We start from the raw sequence: 19,730 nt of genomic DNA, 5'->3' as shown, positions 1-19,730 counted from the left end.
GGGATGCGTTTTACTCCCCCTGAGTTATATTTCCCTGGGGTTTATCTTTCCCTTTTCATAAATTCGCGTCACCCGGACTCGGGATCGAATTCGATCTCCAGTATCATTCACTTTAACCGGAAAATCTCGTTTCTTTATTGCCTGAAGTAGAAGTGAAGCTCAGACAACAGTGAGAGAACAACTTGCCAGTCATTAATCCGGAGACTTCATTGTAGGACTATGGAATGACCAAACAACGTCGAGCCGCAACTTCCGTTACACCAACTTACCAAGTGTGTAATGTGATACGAAAGTATCCGAGTACTTGCGTGGGAATAGTTTTATCAACCCTTAACGCTCGGCTGGACCAGCAGCGCCCAACTAACCATAAATAACCCCGAGGCTCGCCTTTTTAATCGTACCGTAAACGCGTTCGATTGTCGATTGATGTGATTGGAGTAGGTATCAAGTGTACACTACATCCTCGACGATTAATCTTACCGCCGTACCGTCGAAACCAAGATTGCGTTTATTTCCCCAGCGAGCTAAGGGTTGTTGTTTTTTTTTTTTTTTTTTTTTTTTCTATACCTACCGTTGTTACTATTATTTTATTATTATTATTATTACTCTCATTTTTATTTACACCCGAACGAGAAACTGAAAATAACGAAAAACAAGCCCGAGCCCTTGAACCTGCACCCTCGATCACAACGAATCGTCCTCATTTATCTGAGAAAAAAACCTGAGTCGAAATGATAAACACGCGAAGGGTGAAAAATGTCGGTCCTAATATTCGAAGACGTGGACAAATTTTCATACTCTGGGTCTATTTGATTGAACCGCGACTATCGGGAAGCTCTTTTTCAACAAGGGAAAGTTCCACCGTTGGTTGTCCCAACGGGATAAAAATATCCAACTTCCACGTGGCTGATCGTACTTGAACGTTCTATTTCGAGTTACGGTGACACTTCTACGAAATACCTCTCGCCAAGAAATTGGAATCATATGTATGTATATAGTCATGAATGTGACAGTAGGGTGGCGCAAAAAAAACGACAATTTTTTTTTTTTGCCGAGTTTCGTGTGACAAAATGTTAGTTTTTGATGTTTTAAAAGCCCACTCTAAAGGACAGCTCGAAAAATTTTTTTTTAAGAGGTCGCTCCACATTTTTTAAAACGTCAGAAATCATCAAAAATCGATTTTTTTTTTCAATTGTTTTTCTCGTTACGGTATAATTTTATAGACGAAAAAAAAATATGTTTCCGAAAATTTCAGTTCGAAATTTGAATTTTGAAAGGTCGCTCATAGTTTTTTTTTCAATTTTTTGGTCCATTTCTTTAGATTTTTTCGAGCGACCTTTTAATATTCATATTAAAATTTCGTAAATTTTTTTTCTTTTATTCAGTAAAAAGAAATCGATAATAATACACCACGACATGAATTAAAAATCAAACAAAATACTGAAATTATAATTTTTTGACGATTTTTGACATTTCAAAAAATTTGAAGCGACCTCTTAGAATTTTTTTTTTTTTTTTTCGAGCCGTCCTGTGGAGTGGGCTCTTAAAACATCAAAAACTAACATTTTGTCACACGAGACTCGGAAAAAAAAAAAAAAATAGTCGGTTTTTTTACGCCACCCTTATGTGACAGTATCCGCAAAACTCTACGGGACTTCAAAAACTAAAGGTCTAAGATTTCTGAGCTATTCACACTTGGAGGTGAAAAATCAAACCCGTCAATTTAGGATCCAGGAAAGTTTTCAAAGTTGAGTAAAAGTTTTGAAATCAAGTTTACACTTCCTGAAATGTTGGTTCAATTCAATTGGCGTCGAAAAACTACTTCAGGTCACATCAGGCGTCCTAAGAAGACACGTTAATACTCGTGAAGTAGAATCGAGTAGCTTGAAGTCATCTGAATTTACGCCAAGTACGTGAAGTTAGGTAAAATTACTTGAATTCGTTTTTTCAAATTGATCGTTTGATCAAAATTTAGGATCTATAATGGAAATTGGTTGAAAGCCTCTCTCTCTCTCTCTCTCTATCTCTCTTGCGTTACTTTGAATCTTTGATGGAAATTTCAATTCAAATTCCATTAGCTATGAGATGCTAATACAACTTATGAAACAATTCTCTCGAAATTCATGTAAATGTCTTTCTTCACAGTTCAATCATTTTACGATTTCATGACTCAAAGGAATAAGACTTGGAGTCCTACTTTGAGTGGTGAAACAATCGATAGACAGTGTCAATAAATCATACCTACTCATATTTGTTATTATTGTTCGATGAATAAAAACGGTGATTTTCAATTGGATTCACCAATCCAGTCATCAATTATTGTAACTCTGGTTAATGAGACTCGTTTGAATCTAATCGTACGTAACAATTGAAGGTGTTAGCTTACGATAAATATCCAGGGGAACTTCTCGAACGACAGGTTTCCCCAAGGGTCCAGCCTGTGCTCTGCACTCCAATTTCGCTCCCCAAAGTGCCCGGGTAACACTTCCGACGAACAATTGATTGACCGTAAATTTTCCAGAGGCTCCATTGGCGATGGGTGAGTCCACAACACTGTCCAATAACTGACCGTCCCTCCACCAAGTTACCGAAGGCTTTGGTCTACCTGAAATAGAAGATTTTCATAATGTTGATGGATTGGTGTAGGTGGATATAGGTTTTGTTACACTTTAACGCTTTAAGGTGCTTATAAAGACGCGTTGTACACCTCGAAAACGCGGGGATGCAAAACTCCTATACCGCTCAAGCGATCGGTGTGAAACTTGGGCAATTAATGCCTTGTTTTGGCAAAAAGTGGAGCGTCTTTTTACTTTTTCAAAATTTGGAAAAAAAATTTACAGATTGGTTACCACCCACAGAAATTGGCCAAATTTTCACAGTTGCACTGAATGGATCGAATTATCCGGTATGATGCTACTTGGCGGTGATGAAACACACATTTCGAGGCCAGTCCCATAAGATTTGATGGTGAAGTGACGAAATGGCAGCTGATCTGGTTTTCGATTATGAAGAACACCGAAATCTCATTTTGGCGACATTTGTTACCGCCATTACGCGCATGCCGGTAATGTATGCGTGTAATGTCGGTAAGAAATTACCGACAAATCTCACCAAAATGAGATTTCGGTGCTCTTCGTAATCGAAAACTAGATCAGCTGCCATTTCGTCATTTCACCATCAAATCTCATGGGACTAGCCTCAAAATGTGTGTTTCATCACCACCGAGTGGCATCATATCGGATAGTTCGATCAATTCAGTACAACTGTGAAAATTTGGCCAATTTCTGTGGGTGGCAACCAATCTTTAAAATTTTTTTCCAAATTTTGAAAAAGTAAAAAGACGCTCCACTTTTTGCTAAAATAAGGCATTAATTGCCCAAGTTTCACTCAGATCGCTTAAGCGGTATAGGAGTTTTGCATCCCCGCGTTTTCGAGGTGTACAACGCGTCTTTATAAGCACCTTAACAAAGAGAATGCCGGACGCTAAATCATTGCCTTGAGCATGAGTAGAATTCGGTTAACCTTGAAGATATTGATTTCCGTTTATCATTGATAAACTTTTTACTTACCATAAATATTGGGTTTGAATTCAGTCTCGAACCTTAATGATACTAGTCTTAGAATACCTCAAGCAAATGCTCATTTTCCCTACAAGACTTGGTGATGAATTGCTCTTCGCAACCAATATCAGGTTACACTGAACGCTCGTGTGGTTTGGCATTTACGATAACATTCCCCAAGTGGAAGAACCGGTCACATTGACATTGACCCATGGACCCCTTTTCCTTTGCTACCCACGATCGAAAAAGCATCTTGGATCGAAGTAAGAATTCCATTAATAGAGGAAACCCGGGAACTGAGAATGCAGGAGTGGAAGTAGAGCGGATAGTTTAAGGGAAGGTATCTTTGAATTAGGAATTGTGATTCATCCTGTCCAAGGTCGCCTAACTGAATTTCCGGAACACCTAGTCCCGTCTGGAATTGACTTTGAAGGGGACTTCCCGAGGTTCCCACCTGGCCTGTCCAACCAGGATTGTATACAGTCGACTGACGATGGGCGCGAAGGGTGAAGACCGCTTTGCCTGCGTGAGGGGAAATCGCCCCGGGACCTTAAACTCCCCAGTATATTTAATTGGAATTACAGTAACAGTTTCTCGTCTTTGGGCTCAAAGTCCTAACGTGAAATTGGGTTTCCGGGTGAGTACTCGCGGTCCGTGTATCCACTCTGGTTACCTCGCAACAACACGTCGGGACGTTCGATTGGCTTCAATGCTCCTCCTCCACGCTCTGCACACTTTCATTCGCTAAACGTGTCGCCAAATAGTCCGAACCAATTCCTATGCTGATCTCGTCTTTGTTAAACCAGAAAACGCGTCGCGTCTTCACCATTGGTCTGATGAAGTGTTTCTTCCTTTATGGCTCGTTGCCACCATGGACTCGAGAAGTTTTTCAGATCCAGCAGTTCATTCATCACAGTCTTCATGCTCGACCCCCAACCACCACTTCCCGGAGTTATGGACCATCCCAAGCAATGATTTAGAGCAACCCACCGCGTTCCTTCACTCTGAAATATAACGAGCCGTATACTTACCACCGGCAACTTGACACGAGAGGAACAGATCGTAGCCCTCCAAAAACGGACCTCCGATTCCCGTCACTTCTTTTCCCTGTGCATCGTAGATCACTGGGCTCGTTGGCTGTTCTAGAATTATAGAAAAATTTAACCCTTTTTTTTCTCTCAACTGTTCCGTCAATGGTTCAAATCATGTTACAGTTGCTTCCAATCATGGCATCAAGATCCTGTTAATGAACATATAGTGTTCATCATTTTCTCTCATCAAACGTGCAATTGGAATGTTTTTCAACTAGATTCCACGTAGATTGGGTACAATTGTAACAAACCTTGGATAGATTCTGGCACATCCATGGTCATCAATGGTCATGATCAAACAACACCACTGACCTTCAATGTGACAGAATCATTCCGAGAGTCTGTGAATGATGAAATGACATCATAACGTCACGTAATTCGTTCACTGGTTGAGAACGAACTTGCGAACCAGTCGGTAATGGATATTCGAAATCGATTGGGTCCAGTCTTGACCTAACGAAGCAAATTACTCACCAACCAGAGTCAAGTTGACTCTGTAGTTGCGGGTTGGACTATCGGCGAAGTCGACCCTGCACCTGAAGACGCCCTGATCGTTGAACGTGACGTTGGCTATCTTGAGCCTGGCTCTGTGGTGGCCATCGCCGACAAGGAAGAAGCTCTTCTTCCCGAGATCATTGACCAGGGCAGCGTGTACGGAGTTGTTCAGGACTCCACCTCGGGCGTCGAGGCTATGACAAGAAGCGCAATTTAATTGACGGCTGATCGATGTCAGCTCGCAAGACTCGAGCTACGGTACGCAATGTCATGATAACAATCGATGCTGGGGGTCCACCACGTGGCAGCCGGTGGTCGTTAGACATTCAATAAAGTTTGCCCTTGGCTGCGAGAGCTTGCGGAACGTTAATTGGCAGTTAACGATGACGCGGTATGGTCGGAAAGCGATTATCAATGCGACCGACCCGGTTTTGACAAAAGGGGTTAAAGCTGCTGCCGGCTTGGCTCTCTTAATTCCCAAGTTTTCGAATTCCGGTGAACTCGGGGCTGCCGCCGATTCGCCTCTCTTCGGCAAACGGTTCGTTCGCCTTCTTCGTCCCTTAATTGCTACCGCCATCCACCCATCGTAAGGCCAGAAATAATTATTTCCTTTTTACTCGCTAACCGAGAGGACTGTCGCCTACTCGGCTGCGGGAATTTGGAAAAGTAATTAAAGCCACCGGGGAACTTATAATATCTACCTACCTACCAACCAACCTACCTACCTACAGACCTACCTGCTGCTGGCGTACTTCACCCCGCGGTTTTACTTCGAGTCACAAATTGCGATTGCTGGGAACAAAGATAACAATAATACGAAGGGAAATAGCGGAGGGTAAGGTTGGTGGGAAAAAAAAAAAAACGAAGAAGAAGAATATGAAAAATGAAAAACCGACAAAAGAACGCCTCTGGCTTGATTACAAAGAGAACCGATGAACCTTTGGATTTCCGCAAATAATTTACGTGGTTTTCAACCACTTATTTCAATATCCCAGTCTTTGTATAATCGATCTACCATCGGGGAATAATTTTTTCACCATTCAATGTAAAACGTTTAAGGTAACTACTATGTTACACTTTTCGTTTTTATTATAAATCTTACGCACAGTTTCACGGACGCGGAGGAAAGATGGTGAAAATAGTTATTGACGATTTTTGAGATCAGTAAAATCGGGACTAAATGACAAAATTCTGAAATATTCTTTACAGTCTTAAGGAATCCGAACTAATCATTTCACCCCGATTAATGGATTAGTCACAAATCCCAATTAATCGTGCGATCCGTAAAAAGATTAATCAGAAATTCCGATAATCAAATAACTATCGATGATTTTTGGGATCAGTAAAATCGGGACTAAATGACAAAATTCTGAAATATTCCTTACTGTTTTAAGGAATTCGAACCAATAATTTCACTGTTCAACGGACTAATCACAAAGCCAATTAATCGTCGATCCGTCATCCGACTCGTCACAAATCCCGAAAAAATCCTTATTCCTTAATTAATCGATAAATCATCCATTGTAATGAATTTTTTTTTTTTTTCCATTCATGTTTTCGATCAGCCGTCACAGTTATACCAAATCCTTCGATCCAAGAATGAAAAAATCTTTTCAAAAACACTGCAATTTTCACATTCCGTCAGCGCATTATGTTTTATAAATCTGTGCAAATTGGAGTGAGTATAAGTATGTACATACATACGTATTTCTCTTTTCTTTTCACCCACGTTTTACGCTTTTTCGTCGAGGTGAGTGTTTGCGTTTTTTGCTTCTCTTTTTCGAGCGTTTTTTGTCTTCTTCTTTTTTTTTCCGTTCGTGCTTCCTCCTCTTTTTATTCGCGAATAGATCGAGTGGGCGGATTACTCAAGTGGCAGCGAACCGGCGTTGGAGGATAATGTTTATGCGAAGAGTGTGCTTGCAGCTTGGGGTGCGAGCGGCTCTTCCACGCGGGCTTTCGCTCTCTACCGAGTATTTTATCCGAGGTTCTATAAGCGACGTTTGACTGATTTAGAAGATTTCTACCCCTCGCGGTCAGCGGGCAACATCAATTGTTTCACACTCGAGATTACCAGTTATAGCAGCACGTTTTTTAGAGCTCCCCTACCACGTATATATATATATATATATACATACATATATTTCTTCGCACCCCACTTGGTTCAATGAAACGTTTAAACTTTTTTTTTTTCATTTTTTTTTCTCTCTCTTTTCTCTTTTTCAACTTAAACCTAGATACGTGTAATTAATTGCACCTCGTTTTTTTTTTTTCTTTTTTGTTTTTTTTCTTCATTTTGTTTTCGTGATTTTCTCTCACGACGAAGGAATCCTCGTTTGAATTGCAAATCAATTCGAATGAAACTTGAGTTATCACTTTCACATGCATGATTGAACAATTTATGTCAAGGCGATACCGAGTTTGTACTTTCGTATTCTCCGGGGGACGGGAAGAAGAATAAAAAAAAAAAAAAAAAATGGTCACACTTTTTATTCGTTCTCGGATGAATACGATAATCACTATTTTGCGTAACGTGATTAATGCCCGTGTCAGCTGAATATTTATTCGACGCTTGTAGATAAGTTGAAAATGAAATTTTTGCACAAAAATTTTTCATCGCAAGTTACTCAATATCGACGATATTGATTCGTCTGTGATTTTCGATGAGATCAAACGAGATGGAAAAACGAAAGAAAAAAGAAAAAATAAAAAAAAAAAAACTCCTTATCTTGAGAAATTTCAATATGTGGAAGAGTGAGGTTCAAGAGATAATATAAGGGTAACCGATGGAAAAATTTCAAAATCGTTCGGAATTTCGTAACAGCTAGAAAATAAGGAGTAAAATTTTTTTTTACATCTTTCACTTTCAAAGTTTGCAGAAAAAAAATAAATAAATAAATCATAAATCGTAATTTTTATTACCATTGATTAGATGAACGTCGAACGAATCGAACGTTGGGATGATGAAAGAAGAAAAAGAAAAAAACCAACGAAACTCGTTGAAAAAATTTTTATACAGAAAATTAAACTGCGCGGGATAAAATAAATTCATGCTGCCGGTTCGGTTTTTGAAAAAGGATGATGATGATGATGATAAGAAATAAAAAAAAAAAAAAAAAAAAGAAAAAGGCACAATGGCCGGGTGATTTCGGGGGTGAACCGCAGACGCGAATCGGTTGCGGGGCGGCGTATAATCATTTTTATTGCGTTCTAAAGCAGGGCTGCCAACTCGCTCGACGGGGTATAAATTTAAATTATGCGTCAGGGAGGCTCGGCGGCTGGCTGAAGTGGCTGGACCCGGAAGACGAGGATGAGGACGAGGACGAGGACGAGGGTCGGCTGAAGAACTGCCGCATAAGCATCCACCCTTGGATCGAGCCGGGTTCGGCCGCTCCCTCGGGAGCCGCGTATCGGGTTTCGAAAAACGGACTTCTCGATAACTGATAACCCTCTCGCGCGCGATTCATGTCGCCGTTTTGAGCCTGACTCAAGGGTCGAATTTTTTCTTTTTTTTTTTTTTTTTCTACATTTCGAAAGGCTCCGCGTGAAAAAAATTCGACGTTCTATGCTTAATTTCTTTCAACATTTTTTGAATTTCTTTTGACGGAGTGAAAACGTCCCGGAAAATCATGCGAAGTAGTCTGTCGAGTAAAAAATGTATTTTATAAGAAAACATTTTGGTTGGTTATGGATAAATTATATGCTTTCGGAATTTGAAAATATTTACATTAGCGTGGCTGTTGAAAGAAAAGTTTATCCTCAAATTTGAAAAATCTTTAATTCATCTTGAAAAAACAAGGATTCTGAAAGTTTCAATGCTTTGTCTCACCATTAAGAGGTGCCGGCAGATTTTTAAAATAATTGAAACGGAATATATTTTTTTTTTTTTTTTGATTTAATTCGTTTTTCCTTATGAAAATAAGATTTCAATTTTTCTCGGAGCCTGATTTTTTGAAATTTTATAACAATGCAAAAAGAAAAAAATTTCTTTAAAAATCAAACGGTAAACAAATAAATCTTGGATCAAAAATACTTTTTACTCAAAAATTTTTGAACTTTTTCATTATGGAATAATCAATACGGTGTACAAGGAAAAAGCATAGCCTAGAAATTAGTAGTTTTTAGAGTGGAATCGAACGAATCTAGCAGATTTTTAAAAATTTTGAAACTACTCAAAACGAAACATCCATATAGCTTAACTTTTTTTTATACATACATTAAAATCTTAGCAGTTTTTAGTTTATTATTTTTAAACATATCTTTGCAGCTTACAAAGTATAATAATTTGATAAATAAAAAATGATAGATTCGTGGCCAACCAGTGACCTCAATTCCGTTGTTCTTAGATCCAAACAAAATAAGATAAAATAAAAGAAAATAAAATAAAATATTTACAATGAATATTGCGGTGGAATATCGAATATCATCTGAACGATACTTGAGGTGAAATTCGTTTTCAAACAGTTTATCAAAAAGTTTATCAGCGAACCCCTGAATATATAACTTCGAAAAGTGTATACTCACATACATATATATGTATAAAAATACCGCTCGCGACCGTCTTTGAAATAAAGACGTTTCAATTCAGCAACAGTAGGCATCATGTATGTACGTATCAAAAATTTCGAAAATATTGGAATAACCGTATTGGAATATCGAGTGAATATCTAGAGATAAAACGTCCGCGGAGCCTCGGGTTACAGAATCGTAGGAAGATCCTGTCCGGAAAAAAAAAAAAAAAAAAAAAGAAGAGTCAAAAGGACGGAGGTGAAACAAAGAAAAAAAAAGAAAAGAGGCGGGCAAAAAATGACAGGAAACATCACGTCTCTCTTGCAAGCGAAGGTTATATACTTAAGAGATACCCTTGAAAATTGATACGGAATATCCTCCTCCGGAGCTGGCTGGCATGGCAGGCTGGGCTCGGTAGGTACACACGCTAATTGAATTTCGAGCGCGACGATATTCGCCCTTGGCTTTGTCTCGGAGCCATGAATTTTTTCGACTTTTTTTGATAACGCTGCTCCATACGGTTCCTTCCGGACTTACTTGTTATTATACTTAGCGTCCAATTACCGTATTCCATTTTTTTTTTAATATTCGTTACCAGGAAGCGGAACTCCTGATGAACTCAAGTTCATATCTTGTACAATATTGCGATATAATATGAATTATTAATTATCGTTGGGAAGAAATTTATTGATGAAAAATCCTGAAAATTAAAGGAATAAATCACGTTTCATGAGGCAGTCAAATTCATTTCGACCTACGTACACTTCTTGATCTTGCGGATTCGGCAGGCAATTTTTTATACGGTTATTCTCAGTTTCAAAAGCACTAGTTTCTTGTTTTTGTTTTTCACATTTTATCGACACGGTTAGAATTTTTTTTTACAATTTTTCAAAACCATCGTATTGATCGACGTAATTTTAAAATCTGAAGTAATTTTGGAAAGTCAAGTGTCGGATATCAAAATTTTTAATTCCGGGATTAACTGTCGATAATAATCGACTAAAGTAACTACCAGAATTATAAATCACAGATGGCTGTCAATTTTTTTTTTTTTTTTTTCGAATTCTGTTTTCTGTTCCAAAAAACATACCCAAAGCTCATGGCGAGAAAAAAATTATTTGTACCCTGGTCGATTTTGTACACACGATCCGATACAAGATATCAAAAATCTGAAACGATCGATTGTTCGAAACAATAAACTTCACTCTCTGTGCAACAAATTTCAGCCAAAAATATTGAAAAATTGTAGAAGAAGAAAAACTTTGAAAAATTCAAAGTTTTGATTTCGAAAGATTTTTCAATGCCACAATTCTTTTTTTTTTTTTTGTTTTTTCTTCTCGTAAGGCGATTTATTTATAGTTCTGATAGCTACTTAAGTCGATGCCCCCCCCCCCCCCCCCCCCCCCTCCAAAGTACATTATAATTTCTCGGAAATAATTCAAACGGCTTCTCATCTCATCTCTCTCTCTCTCTCTCTCTCTCTCTCTCATCACTTTTCGTTATTAGCTCCGAATTTCATATTTGCTAAAAGCCCGGTCGAAACGGGTCCGGAAGGTGGAAAGCTCGAGTAGCTTTTGGCGATTGAAAGAAGGGGGGGGAGGGGGTGATACAATCAGAGTTCGGAATTAAAGGAAAGGCAAAAAGAGGTGAGAAGCAAGGATTTCAGGGATCAACTTCTGTCACGAAAACTTTGCCGAAACTTTCGGGGAAACTTTTCTTCCAGCTTGATTATTATTTCAATAATCAGCCACAGGCCGGCAGCTCGATCCTTTCGCTCAACTGCTAAGGATTACGGGACTCCTTATAATCAACTCCTCCAAGGACTATTCCAAGTCAGCTGGGACAGGAATGCATTGATAATAAGACAGAAGTGCTTATTATTATTTTTTTTTTTTTTTGCTTCCAAGTTTCGGAATGAGAAAAGCTCGAGGATTTTATCTCGGGATGAAATTTCAAGTGAGATGATAATTTTTCAACGAATTTAAGACGAATACAAAAATCAAATTTTTTCAAAGCTTCTGGAAATGTATGCGGTGATAAAATAAACGGTTAAAAATTAAAATCACGGAATTCTACGAATCGATGTTACAGAAATTTCGAAATTATTAACATCGAAAGAAATCGATCAGGATCAAAAAATACATTTTTGCGAAAAGAATTTTCAGATATTCTTGATCTTCTCAATTTTTACAACTTTAGACTGTTTCAATATGTGAAAAAAATATTCTCAATGGTATTAAGAACTCGGAACCATCTGATTATGCAAATTTATTACATATCCGTGAATTTTGTCTATCGATGTAATTGAGAGACATTTTATTTTCTAGTGGTGAGCGAACCTCGTTTAACGCTTTCTTTATTTATATCCGTATAAATTACTTACATGTGCCAGAGATTACGTTTCTGCTTTTAGTTAGTCCTTATACGAGGGTCAGGATGATCCTAAATTATGTCGTTAAAAGCACAAGCGATACTCAACCCCCCCCCCCCCCCAGCTCTTACACAATAAACTACTATATATTAACATGATTGTAATAAATTGTTTAAAATAACGTGACTTATAATTTCTGAAATTCTAAATCATAGCAATGAAGAAATTTTAAGAGCGCAGAATTTATTTCCAAAAAGCATGAAAGTTGTTCGATGATATTGTAAAAGTTTTTGATAATGAAAATCACGATTTCCGATCTTTCGTCCAATTTTGATTCAAGCTTTGGATAAATTTAGAGAATATATAGGTAGATACTGAGTAAATGTTTATCTAAACCGATGATTAATGTAAAATTGAAATAATAAAATTGACTTTGATCAGATGGTAAAATCGTGAATAATTAATTAGTGAAGGAAAATTTAAATGTTTTATCGATCATAGCGACTGAAAGCTTTTAACTTTCATGCAATATTATAAAAACGTGACGATGAAGACTGTTTAATAATTTCTATACCAATCGGAAGAGCGTCTTCGTCTCAAGAAATTTGAAGCAAGGCTGATAATTATAATCACCGCAGGCAGCTTACACGGTGCTTTCAAAGCTCAAGGCAGGCACGCATGTTGATGTACGAGGTAATTAAATGGCGGTTGAAATATGCACCTACGTTATAAATACATACTTGAGGTGATATAACGTCGAGATGGTTATGGTCGTCGTAGGTGGTTTCGTGGATGTTAAGGGGGTGGATGTACCTCGCGGAGCTTACAACCGATTATATCACGGAGAACTGAAATTGGATTAGCAACGACAATTTGCATCCAATTCATTACTTCGTAACCTTCCCTAAATATTCAAGGGACTTTGCCAAAGCACCGGACGCAGCTTCGCCGCTTCCGCCACGCCGTCCTGACACCCTCGGCCTCGTTCGCTAAGCTGATTGCTTTAACGAAGGTCCACTATCGGGGGATGTGTGGCGGTGAGCCGACGCTGCCCCTGCATGCCGACCTCGAGGAAGCTGCGAAGCCAGTCCGAGTATCGGACGTGCTGGCTCTTCTTCTTCTTCTTCTTCTTTTTCTTCTTTTTCTCCTTTTCCCCTGGGATGGATCTAAGAGACGAGATATCCTCGATTCCACCAAATCCTACAACCCCGGAACTGGGAACCCGCGACCTGGGACTCGATGTCCTCGGATCTCACCGGAAATTCTCGTTCTCTCGCACCTTTTCCCTTTCTCTATATCTCTCGTTTCTGATTACTCTTGACGTTATACTAATTACTCCCTAATTTCATACCTCGTTTAACATGTTTCTTTTTATTTGCACAGTATGTCACGGGGACTTTTTTTTTTTTTTTTTTTTAGAATCGAAAATATTTTATTTAAATTGTAGTATAATTACTCGAGAATATTTTATCCGCTTTGCTGATACTTAGAAATTATATGTTTATACTGTTTTTAATACTCAGCAATATTCTATTCATATTGTTATAATTAGGTTGACTATGGTTCATCCACTCCGATAATTATTCGAGAATGTTTTATGCGCATTGATAATACTCAGGAATATCCATTCATATTGCTGTCAATACTCAGCAATATTCTCTTCATCATTTATATTGTTATAATTACTTGACAATGGTTGATCGACTCTGATAATTATTCGAGAATATTTTATTCGCATTGATAATACTCAGGAATATTTCATCAATATTAGTATTGATACTTGAGAATATTTCTTTCATATTCATAGTGTTAAAGAAGATTCCACTTAAATTGTAGTGATACTCAATAATGTTTAGTTCATATTACTATAATTATTCGAGATTGTTCCATCCACGTAGCTCATACTCAGAAATAATCTATTTATGTTGCTGACAATATTCAGGAATATTTCATTCGACTGCTATTGATACTCAATAATATTCCATTTGCATTGCTGATACTCAGGAATATTTTATTCACAATACTAATACTCAATAATATTCCGTTTGCATTGCTGATACTCAGGAATATTTTATTCACGATGCTGATACTCAATAATATTCCGTTTGCATTACTGATACTCAAGAATATTTCATTCAAATTTCTATTAATACTCAAGAATATTCCGTTCGCATTGGGAATACTCAGAAATATTTTAGTCACAATACTAATATTCAATAATATTCCGTTTGCATTGATGATACTCAGAAATATTGTATTCACAATACTAATACTCAATAATATTCTATTCATGTGGTTGTTGGTAATACTTTTACGTTCACAATGCAGATACTAAAAAATATTCTATTCAAGTTGTCAATAACAATTAAACATTGCTTGGATTTTCAAACATTTTCGAAGCCATCGATATCTTAAAAAAAAAAAGAGCCGAACACCTGCAAGAATCATTCCTCTTACTCCAAAGTATTCATTTTGCGTTTGCGATTACTCAGAATTTTGTACTAATCACTGATTAAATTTCTTTTATACTCAATTTTGTCTAAATTATTCACACAAGTTTTCGAAAAACAACCAAAACATGTCACTCAGATTTTACTTCACCAAATAATTATATTCTCACTTTGATTCCACCCATTAATAATGGTTAATTTTAGAAATCAAGTATCGTGTCAATTTCTTCTGTTACGTTAAACTTTCGAGAATTATATCTCAATATTTTTGCACAACTTTGAATTATTGTATTTAGGGAATAATCATCACAAGAAAATGCGTTTTCTTTAATTTCGTGACTGAATTTTGTTTGACAATTTTCATCAAGTTTTAATACATAATTTCGAAAAAAAAAAAACCAAAAAAACTGTACCTAATACTATTTCGAGGAAAGTTAGTATCATAAAATAAGAAATGATTCAAGAAGACTAATCGCAGTTTCCTACGATTTCCACACTCAAAGTTGATACAACTTGTTATTATCTGCTTTAATCTAAAACTTTTAAGGGTTTTGCATTGTGCATTGTGCATTGTAAAAGAATGAAATAACGACAATTCGGGGTCGCGTTTCGTGATATATCCATATTCAATATCGGACCTCGCTTCTAACGACACCGATAAAATGGAAACCCACCCAGCATGGCTGGATCCTTGATTAATTGCGGATCGAAACGACGAACTTTCCTCGGTAAAACTAACTCCAAAGCAAAGTTGTTCCTACCACCGGCCGACTACACATAACCATCGACGTTAGATTTGCATAATTGGTAGTTATTAATTGAAAAGTTGTCGGAAAGTTATCGTATTGATCGTTGCCACTCGATTATACCAACGTAACGGTTCAAATGAATAGAATTTAATGAACACATGCGCGAAGTTTGCTGATTATTATTTTCGATAATGTGATTAAAAAAAAAAAAATTTTTGTTTCCTTTCTTTTATCTAAAACATTTCGCGTTACTAATGCCAAAAGGGCGTGTGAAAAAAATTAATTTTTTTTCTCCAATCAACTTAAAAATGTGTATAATATGTACAAATCTAGAGAAAAAATGGAGAATTTTCTTTTTTTTTTCTTTCGATATATACGTCATACACATTTTTGAATTGATTGGAGAAAAAAAAAAAAAAAAAAATTCAAATACGCCCTTTTTGGCATTAGGAACATAATTTAAATTTAAATATTAATAGAACATAAACTTGCGTGTATGAAAAAATAATTATTCAAGTTGACAGAGAAAAGATGAAAAAAAAAAAAAAGCAGGGAAATGCGAGGGTGGAAAATTTGAAAAGATGGAATTAATATATGCTTTGTTCTATTTTCTCTTTTGTTTTTTTTTTTTTTTATTTTTTTTTTTTTTAAAACCAATTGCCTGCCCGATTCCACTTCTTTCACGTCGTTTTCTACTTCTTTCTTCTCTCTTATTTTTTTTGCCTCGAGGTAATTTCAGAAATAATCACGCTTTTATGTTTGTTCATTCTCTTGCCCCCCCCCCCCCCCCCCCCCCCCCCCCCCACGGAGAGATAATATCTCTCGGCTACTGCATTGCGGGAGAGAGAAAGAGAGAGAGAGAGAGTAAAAATGTAAAAAATATACTCATATAGCTCTGCAGGCACCCTATATACAAATCACGTATGAATAACGCTGGAGTACCGAGGAAATTCTAACGTTTCCATGACTTAACGAGCTGTTTATTTACATACTTCAGATTCCGCGAGTGAGTGGATCTCGTTACCCTTCTTCCATCAATTCGACATGCACCAATTTCAAAGGTCAATGCCTTTTGCCTACCTACGTCATCCGAACGATGCAGTGGGTCAAAATCGACGTAAGTTCATTTATATACTTAGGTGTTGTAATAAATCTCTGTTTATATTTTTCTTCACTGTAGCTTTTTTCTTCGCTGTAGTAGCAAAGAAGCAGATTTTACTGAAAAAAAAAAACTTCTGGAATGGAGGGACAAATCAGGTGTTTTTTTTTTTTTTTTTTTTTCAACAAAATATAAAAAAAAAAAAAAATACTGCAATAATGCTGAAATGCTTCTTATAATGCCGAATTCACACTAGAAACAGTGAAAACCACTCAGTGCGCAAAGTGAAATTTTCTACGTTTGTAGTAAAAAACATAATCGAGGTGGATATTTTTTTTACTGAAAAACCTTATTCATTCCTATTTTTTCCTACAGTTTTGAGTAAGACTTACACAATTGTTCATTTCGTTTCAAAATTTTTAACTCTCACGGTATAAAGAAATTTTTTTTATACCCACTTGTTCGCGCAAGATTTTTCTAAACCGAATCAGAAGTTTGATAAATCCGTCTTTACTCGGATTTATGAAATATCCTGGATAAAATCCTGTTTGAATGAAACCAAAAAATAAATAAATCAACTAATGTTGAAAAAAAAAAAGAAACCAAAAAAAAAAAAAACAAAAAACAACACGAATAATTCTAAGAGAATTTTGAGAGCAGGAGAGATTATGTTTGATTTTTATTTATAATTTTAAGTGTTTCCCCGTTTTCTGTACTTAACACACCGCGTTGTAGAAAGAAAAAAAAAAAAAAAAAAAAATAATTTGAAAATCACACCGTCAAATATGTAGAAATTCTAAAAATAATAATTAACACATACAGTATCAACGTTAAATGAAAAAATACTTCTTCTGCATCATATGCTGCAGTAAACAGATATAAGCTAATATATACGGAGTCGCATAAACACGCTTAAGTAACAGACATGGTACGGAATAATTATTGGTTTTCAAGCGTAAATATTCGCGTTCCGTTTCACGAAATTGAATTATAATACGGATTTGAGTTCTGTATTTTCTGGGTTAATAACTCACCTGCATTAACCTCGACTGAATATTCAACGTGGCGCGGCAGCTTGCTCGCTTCGTTTCTCTACATATTATAGATATATATATATATATATATATATATATATATATATATATATATATATATATATATATATATATATATATATATATGTATATGTACGTACCTATGTACCAGGCATTGGTATCATTCACTCGAATTACACGAGGAAGAGGAAGGAAAAAAAAAACTCAAAATAATAACAATAAACAAAAAAATACACTGTGATGGCTTAAGCACATCAACATCAAAATTTGCATACTGGAATTTATCGGTCCAATTAGAAACCGATGATTTCGAGTTGAAATATTCGTCGGGATTTTATTATTTATATTATTAATTATTCATGTGATATTGGACGTGAAAAATGGTGTCATTTTTTGATCGAGAAAGTTTTCGACTAGGTTAGGTTACGATTCACAATCGTACGATTTTTGAAGGAAAAAACGGATGAAAAATAAAAAGAAAACTCGTCTTCAAGGATTTAATTTTAATGTCAAAGCTTTGCTTTGACCTTATTGCAATATTTTGTTTTCAACCATTTTTTTTTTTGTTGTTTTTTACCGATCTTATTTCGAATTTGGTTTAACCTGGATATGCACGGAAATCAGACAAAGAAATTGCTTCGGAATCGTTCGAAATCAGTTGAAATCAGAATGAAGTTAGACAAAGAAATTTCTTTGAAATCGTATGAAATCACAGGAAATCAGGTGAAGTCATCTAGAATGGTGAAAAACTGCTGTGAAATCTTCTCAAGTAACACAGAAAATCATATCTAATATCAGATAACAGATGAAATCATTGAAAATCATTGAAAATCATCGGAAGTGACGAAATCATGAAGTCATGTGTACCTACGCTAAGAGTTTGAGTGAATAACATCTCGGGGTAAGACCTCAGCTTTAAGAGCGCGGATATTTACCTGTACAAAGGAATTCCTGAGTCATCCTTAAACCAAAGGACCATACTGACGGAATCCGTCGGTCTAGGCGGCGTCACGTCACAGGGTAACTCGACGTGGTCACCTTCGACCGCCCAAATCTGCTTCGCCGGTACTGAAAAAGGGGAGGAGAATTGATTGTTATTATCATTATAGACGAATCGTGGCAAGTAGAAAAGTTTGACAATTAATCAGAAAATACCACCAGATGCTTCAACGAAGATTTTACGCGACTGAAAAGGAGAAATTTTTTGTTAACAACAATTAAGCTGCTTCCTCGGACACCAATTGTGAAAAGGAATTGATGATTTTACTGATGTGTTAACAGGATCGATTATTTATTCCGGGACACTAAGCTGATCGAAGATAAATATCGAAGTTCAGAATCGGATGCATTGCTTCTGTCGCACCCCATCATCCCAATCTATGATCAAAAAGATTGAACCTAGACTAGGCTTACTAGATACACGAAGTTAATCTGACGTGTACTTGGAAAAGGTAATTATTTTACTTGAGCAGTGAACCCTTAATGATTTCCACTGGTTACCATTATGCGAGTGTAAAACAGTCTGGCAAACATTATGTCGTTGGCAGTATTTACAGTCCGATAAAAATGGAAGAAAACCTCTTGAGACCATCGTTACCTATCAAATCTGTAATTTGAAACACATACTATCAAGGCGAATAAAACTTCCGTATACAACAGTTTTTACGAGCGTTAAAAACTAACACTTCGAGTAAAAAGTGCGAAGTGTCAGTCACGGCGATAGCCTATCAAGGACTCCCAGGAGGGTGTGTACCTAAGAGGGTGGAGTGATCTACAGCTGCGCGAAGGCGAGAGGCGGTACTTCGGGGATCTATTTTTGGGCTCTGTAGATCCAGAACGAGGTGATGCGAGAAGAGGAGTGAAGTAGTCCTAAGTAGGAAAGGCGAGGATCGTAGGTAAAGCTCGTTACGGAGGCGTAAAATGTTCACACTCCACTTACTACAGGCTCGTTAATAATTAACCTGCTCGAAGAGTAGGGTAATTAATTTACTGTCTAAAGTTAAGGGTTCGCCGAGAGGATTACTGCGCTCTCTCTCTTCTTCTCCTTCTCTCGGTCGTCTTAACGACGCAGTACGCACGTACACACACACACACACACACATACGATCTGCTCGCACCTGATCATCTCGAAACTATGTCTCCGTTCGCTTTGAGAGCTTCAGACGCTTTTGAAACCAGCATTTCAAGACGTTATTGAATCTGTCGTTTTGACAGCAAACTCCCAGACCATAAACTCATGTTTGAATGAACCATGGTCCATGAAAATTAAAGAAACTTCATGGGTATAAGACGGGAAACAAATATTTCTTATAAAGCTGATGTTAACTGAAGTAGGTACCTGAAAAGAAGAGATT

The 19,730-nt window shown here is 36.8% G+C and overlaps 1 protein-coding gene and 1 long non-coding RNA gene across 2 annotated transcripts in view; one reads left to right on the top strand and one right to left on the bottom strand.

Annotated features, from left to right (window-relative positions):
* Positions 1-19,730, bottom strand: part of LOC124414079 (hemicentin-1) — a 115,824-nt gene that overhangs the window by 47,893 nt on the left and 48,201 nt on the right. Inside the window, exons 2-5 of the mRNA XM_046894982.1 lie at positions 18,312-18,444; positions 5,126-5,340; positions 4,592-4,702; positions 2,387-2,605 (exon numbers count right to left, since the gene is read on the bottom strand). Coding sequence (XP_046750938.1) covers positions 2,387-2,605; positions 4,592-4,702; positions 5,126-5,340; positions 18,312-18,444 — 678 coding nt within the window. The remainder of the gene's footprint in view (positions 1-2,386; positions 2,606-4,591; positions 4,703-5,125; positions 5,341-18,311; positions 18,445-19,730) is intronic.
* The window catches only part of LOC124414080, a 99,589-nt gene that overhangs the window by 51,741 nt on the left and 28,118 nt on the right, over positions 1-19,730 (top strand). The window lies entirely within an intron of this gene.

Source organism: Diprion similis, chromosome 13 (genome assembly GCF_021155765.1).
Source record: "Diprion similis isolate iyDipSimi1 chromosome 13, iyDipSimi1.1, whole genome shotgun sequence".
In the NCBI taxonomy this organism is placed as follows: Eukaryota; Metazoa; Arthropoda; class Insecta; order Hymenoptera; family Diprionidae; genus Diprion; species Diprion similis.
Note: the sequence above shows the minus strand (reverse complement) of the source record. Positions and strands in the feature narration are given on the sequence as shown.